The 6,447-nt window shown below is 34.2% G+C and overlaps 1 protein-coding gene across 1 annotated transcript; it reads left to right on the forward strand.

The window, feature by feature from the left end:
• Positions 1–2,472: 2,472 nt before the first annotated feature.
• LOC127105093 (aldehyde dehydrogenase family 3 member H1) lies at positions 2,473–6,199 on the forward strand. Its single transcript, XM_051042258.1, has 12 exons — positions 2,473–2,730; positions 2,805–2,912; positions 3,004–3,247; positions 3,593–3,661; positions 3,772–3,868; positions 4,148–4,354; positions 4,550–4,665; positions 4,745–4,849; positions 4,927–5,099; positions 5,189–5,279; positions 5,372–5,521; positions 5,757–6,199. Exons 1-12 carry the CDS (start codon positions 2,687–2,689, stop codon positions 5,991–5,993), a joined length of 1,641 nt encoding a protein of 546 aa, XP_050898215.1. The 5' UTR covers positions 2,473–2,686; the 3' UTR covers positions 5,994–6,199.
• The last annotated feature ends 248 nt before the right edge of the window (positions 6,200–6,447 follow it).

Raw genomic sequence — 6,447 nt, forward strand, 5'->3', positions numbered from 1 at the left:
TTATACTCATGATAAATATGACAAACCCGATCCTCTCAATCTTGTTTGAGGAATTATTGAATTTGTTGTGCCAATCACATTTCAACTATACTACTTGTCCCAAATCCAAAATATTTTGAACAACAAATTTGGAATCTATATGAAGCTCAATAGATCGAAATCCAATCTCTTTTGCTAATCTTAATTCTTCTAGCACACCCAAAGTTCAACAATATATGTTACAAGCTCTAAGGGTTGGGAGTCTGGAAATTGATTCATTTTCAAGCACATGTGATTCAAAAAATGTGAAATGAAGTATGGTGTGTATGTGCAACATACCTCTAATGGAAATGTGATTCTGATGTATCTTTATGTAGATGACATATTGCTGACAGGGATCTGTACTTCTAAAGGGTGGAGATTTTGCACCCTGATAAGGGAATGTGTACCAACTGAAATATGCAATTGAGTTGCTGAAGAGATTTGAGCTGATGAATTATAAGTCAATAGTCACACATGTTGAGACAAACCATAAACTGTATTCTGATGCTAATGGTGAGGATATAGATGCTACAACCTTAAAATAGTTGGTTGACTTTCTAAGATATCTGTGTAACACCATGTATGGCATATGTTATGCTGTTGGAATGGTACGTAGACTTATGAGTAAGCCAAAGTGGTCACATTATCAAGCTGCAGTCAGGATACTAATGTATGTAAAATAGACTCTGAGGTATGGTAGTTGTTTTCCATATGGAGTGTCAGATGATGCTGAGTTGATACACTATTCAGACTCAGAATGACACGAGAATAAAGTAGACAGAAGAAGCACTATGAGATACATGTTTATGTATGTAGGAGCTCCCATTTTATGGTACTCCAAGAGGCAACCAATGGTTGCACTGTCAACATGTGAGGCAGAGTACATAACTGGTATTTTGTCAGTGTATTAGGTTGTTTGGCTTATGAATTTGTTACATGAACTAAAGTTCAAGGTGAGCAAATCAGTCGGGTTGATGATAGACAACAAATCATCCATAAGTCTTGCAAATAATCCAGTGTTGCATGGAAGAACCAAACACATTGATACTAAGTATCACTTTCTGCGCAATCAAGTTTAGAATGGAGTGCTTGAGGTTGTTCACTACAGCACTCCGAAACAACTTTCAGATGTGTTGAACAAGGTGATCAAAACTGAATATGAGTTAAGGGGTGATCTTAAATGTAATTCAAATTCAAGTTGTTAGTTTCAGTTTCATTTGAATTTGGGTTAGTATATAAAACCCATAGTTAGTTACAAGTAGTAGAAGATTGAAGTGAGAGAAATTGAGTTTATTGATAAAGTTAGTTACAATATTTTCTTCTCCCTCTCTCTACCATTCTTTCAATTGTCCATCATCATTTTTTTCTTCTTGTGCATCAATGGAGTTTCGTTGTTAACTCCAACACTATTATTCATTCACTTTTAAAATTGAATTATTTAGCTTTTGCTCGATAAACATTACGAAACAACATGATTAAAATGGGATGATGATCAGAGAAACTCACACAGGCAAAAACTTTGACATACACATCCAAAAAATTAAGCCTCAAATTATCATTACGAAAATTTCTATCAAGCTTTTCAAATATCCAATTACCACCATGGAAAATAGAACTTGTTCATATATATTTAGAGCCAACTGATCCCATATCAATAAGGTTGCAAGCATTAAACCTTCCTACAAATTTACCACATATACAAGCATAAACATGAGCTCCTCATTTTTTCCGACGATATGCACAATCATTAAAATCTCTTGCGACCAACCACATACTTAGCATAAAATACTGCAATAGTTAATTTTTTTAATCATTACTACCTCCATTTTAAAATGATTGTAGTTTAAGACTTTGCACACAAATTAACAAATACAATGATATTGTCAGAAAATGTTATATTTTTACTAAAGAAAAATACTAACGAGTATCCATTTTTTAAGAGATTAAAAATGTAAGTATTTCTGAAAATGTATATTAAAGGTATTATAAATTAAAATAATTAACTTTTAAAAAAAATATTTTATTTATTTATAATCCTTAAAAATGTTCCATAAACCCTCATTAGCATATTGATATATTAGAAGTAGTGTAAAAAATAATAATTAAATAATATAATTAAAAAAATAAATTATTTTTATATTAAAAAATGAGAATAACATTTATTTTAAAATAATTTTTTCTCCGTTAAAACTAATAATTTTGAAGCGGAGGAAAAATAATATTAGTTATTTTTGTTTACAATAATCACCCATTGTTTAAAGAGCTTAAAAACCATTTTGTAAATGAATCAGACCGTTTACGATTGTCGCCACTCGGCCAAATATCCTTTTGACACATACAAGATGTGAAAGCACAAACTTCCTTTTCTAACAGTTTTGTCTCCACCTGACTCGGAATTGCACAATATTTTCTAATTAGCCGTCCCTATCCATTTTTTTCAGTTATTTTATCGACCCACGTGTACCACAAAAATTCTAGCCTCCACTCTTTTCCACAAACCATATTACTTTTCGTCTCTTAATTCGCATGAGTAAAGTTAGGTCATCAAGGTTCGCCTCATTTTCACCAACAGAGTTAAATGCAAGTCATGCAAATTCCATGTTAGTAATTTCTACTTTGATATAAAACAACAATTTTATGACCACCTACCTCTCAAGTTGTTACCATGAAAACCCTCTCTCTTTCGCCGTTGCTTGCTCCTACTCCTAGGTACATTTTTTCTTCTTCTTCTTTCCAATTCTCTACTTTCTTTACTTCTATTTCTAATTCATGGTGATTAACAGTGCCCTAGTTGGTAGCAGAGCTTTTGCAAACGCTTTAACTTTAACCGCAAAGTGTTTTCCCAAGCAACTTCAATTCCACTCTCGATGTGTTGTTTTCTCTACTCACTCGTAAGGACTCTCTATCTTTCTCTTCGCATTTTCATCCTCATGCTTCAATTGTATTTGCTTGGTTTATAGGGCTTTATTTTGTGTTGTGAAGGAGTTCCACAACTCTATCTGTGGAATCACAAGTAGAAAAGAAGCGGGTTTTTGATGGAGATAAGGCTTCTTTGCTTGTTACGGAGCTCAGAAAGAATTTTGATTCAGGCAAGACTAAGAGTTACGAATGGCGGATTTCGCAATTGGAGGCCATAGCTAAGATGTTGGTAGAGAAAGAGGAGGAAATTATTGATGCTCTTGTTAAGGACCTTTCTAAACCTAGAATGGAAGCATATATAACTGAGGTGTTCAATCAAATTCTTCCGTTGTTTGTTTATATTTTTATGTTCTAAATTGTGCTAATATAAGAATTGTTGAGGTCTCCACATCCGCATTGCAAGCAAATGCCACATTTTTCTGTTCACAAATTCAAATCAAAGACCTTTGGCAATGGATGGATCCATTTATAACTGTTATTTTGTAGAATTGTTTCCATTTGTGGCAAATGCTAATAATTCTATGAAAGTTATTGTTAACAGAATTCAAAGTGGCATAAGAATGCTCTCCGATATTTCTTGTCATGATGACATTTAGTTTATGTTTCAATTTGTATGGTAATCATCTTAGACTTGCCATCATTTTAAACGCAGATTTTCCAGGCGAAATCTGCATGCAATGAAGCACTTCAAGACCTGAAACACTGGATGAAGCCTGAAAAGGTAATAGCAAAGAATAAGAATGATTGTGACTCAACTTGGCTTCATTTGTAAATGATTGTGACTCTACTTGGCTACTTTTGTAATACATTTTCTTTTCCCCCGTCTTTTAGGTGAGCACTTCAATCACAACATTTCCATCATCAGCAGAGATTGTTTCAGAACCACTGGGAGTTGTGTTGATCATATCAACATGGAACTTTCCTATGTGTATGTAGAACATGTTCATCTTTCGTGCAATCAACATTGATCTTCACCTCAATAACTGTAATCTAGCATGTTTAGATTAATGTCCCAAATATTGGAACTCTAGTTAGCTCCACTCTATTTTGCTAAATAATTGATGTTTGATTGCTCTGAATCAGAATTGATTTATCTTAAACGAGTTCTCAGTTACTAGGAATGCTTATATTGCTAACTTGTTGATTTTTTTCGTCTTCTTTGTATCCTTTACTGTCCATTGATAAAGATTTTATCTCCTACCTTCAGTATTATCATTGGATCCGGTCATTGGAGCCATTGCAGCAGGTAACACAGTGGTTTTGAAACCATCAGAAATTTCTCCCGCAACATCATCCCTGCTTGCGAATTTGCTAGAAAGTTATCTAGACAATTCTGCCGTAAGAGTTGTTGAAGGTGCTGTTCCTGAAACAACTTCGCTCTTGGAGCAGAAGTGGGATAAGATACTTTATACAGGTAATTTCTTCAATACCCTATGAAATCATCGTCATTATTAGTGGCTTTTCACCGATTACCAACTTTAAATTTATAATAAAAACTGATTAGCAACTTTAAATTTATAGTAAAAAGTCAGACATGTATTTGGTCCAATTACAACTAGCATGCAACTTCGCTATAAGGTTTTATGCATAATAGACAAATTTTACTCAGGTAGTGCTCGAGTAGGTCGCATTGTTATGGCTGCTGCTGCAAAGCATCTTACTCCAGTGATTCTGGAGCTTGGAGGAAAATGTCCAGCTGTTGTTGATTCAAATATCAATTTACAAGTAACATAATCTCTTGAGCTTGTTATTTACAAATCCAAAATAACATATTCTCATATAATGTAGTCATTTGAAATTTCAGGTCACTGCTAGGAGGATCATAGCTGGCAAATGGGGATGCAATAGTGGACAAGCATGCATTTCTGTTGATTATATCATCACAAGAAGAGACTTTGCCCCAACACTTGTAAAATTCGCTCTATTATACAAAATTCAGTGTGTTGTTAAAATATATCACTCTTTGATATGTTATCATTTAAACAGATAACTGCTTTAAAAAATGAGTTGGAGGAATTTTTTGGGAAAGATCCGATCGAATCCAAAGGCATGTCTCGTATTGTGTCTCCTACTCAATTTGCAAGACTCGTGAGACTCTTGGATGAGGATAAGGCATCTGATAAAATTGTTTTAGGAGGTCAGAGAGATGAGAAGACATTGTGAGTTAGCATTCCCATCTTGGTTATTAAGATTATATGTAATCACTTATAACAATTCCATAACATCAATTCTGCCCTCTATATTGCAGAAAGATAGCTCCAACTATCTTATTGGATGTTCCGGAAGAAGCTATGGTTATGCAAGAGGAGATATTTGGGCCAATATTACCAATTATTACTGTTAGTACTAAATCATAATGGAAAGTGCATGTTATGTTTCTTATTTTTCGGATAAATCAAAGTCTTTTTATCTTTTCCTCGCATTTTTACAGGTAGACAGCATAGAAGATAGCTTCAGTATAATAAAATCAAGGCCAAAACCTCTTGCTGCATATCTCTTCACAAACAATGAGCAGCTGAAGAAGGATTATGTTGATAAGATATCTTCTGGAGGAATGCTCATCAACGATGCTGTTGTGCATGTAGTTACTCTCTTTCTAAAATTTATAGTACATAAAAGTTTATTGAATTCTAACATTCTTTTATTTTATAAATATGATCCTATTTTCATAAATCTATTCATGTATCGGCCACCAGACACGTCTCCAATCTGTAGTATCAGTGCTACATCTCATTCATGTATGGCTCTCCCAGACGGGAGATATAGACATGCGTGATGATGACATTAGACTGACTAGTACAACAATGTTGGTGCAGGTTGCAACTCGTGGATTGCCTTTTGGAGGAGTTGGAGAAAGTGGAATGGGCGCTTACCATGGAAAGTTCTCTTTTGATAGTTTCAGCCATAAGAAGTCAGTTTTATATAAAGGTTTTGATTCAGATCCATCCATAAGGTATCCACCATACACGCCTGAGAAGGCGAAATTGTTGAGGGCCATTTTAGATGGTAGTATTTTTCACATTATTCTTGCTTTGCTTGGATGGTCTAAATAATGATGATATGGAAGGGAAATGTAAATGTAACAATGTTCTTGTTCCCCCCAGTCTCTGATATGTGTCCTGCTCCTGCATTTTTTTATATGGTGGAGGGCCAGAGGCCCAATAACTGTGAATAAACTTATCAAAAATCACTTGTAAAACAAGTGAAAAGAATTTTACAATAGTTCTATATTTAAATAATAATTTTCCTTATGCAAGAATCATGCTGTCAAAAAGAAAACTATGTAAGAGTCATGGCATCATGCACAGTGTGGATTAATTATTGAGAAAAAGCAGGTCAGATTTGTAAGACGAATATTTTCAAGAGGAGTAACGCCGAATGGTACCAAACAAATTGACCATGAAATGCCCAACTAATACCTACCGAGCTCATATATTTGGATGCTCATAACTCTCCAACACCTATTTAACAATTTATTTTTTATATGTATTTCCCACTTTCTATTTC

The sequence above is a fragment of the Lathyrus oleraceus genome, chromosome 7, assembly GCF_024323335.1.
Source record: "Lathyrus oleraceus cultivar Zhongwan6 chromosome 7, CAAS_Psat_ZW6_1.0, whole genome shotgun sequence".
Classification (NCBI taxonomy): domain Eukaryota; kingdom Viridiplantae; phylum Streptophyta; class Magnoliopsida; order Fabales; family Fabaceae; genus Lathyrus; species Lathyrus oleraceus.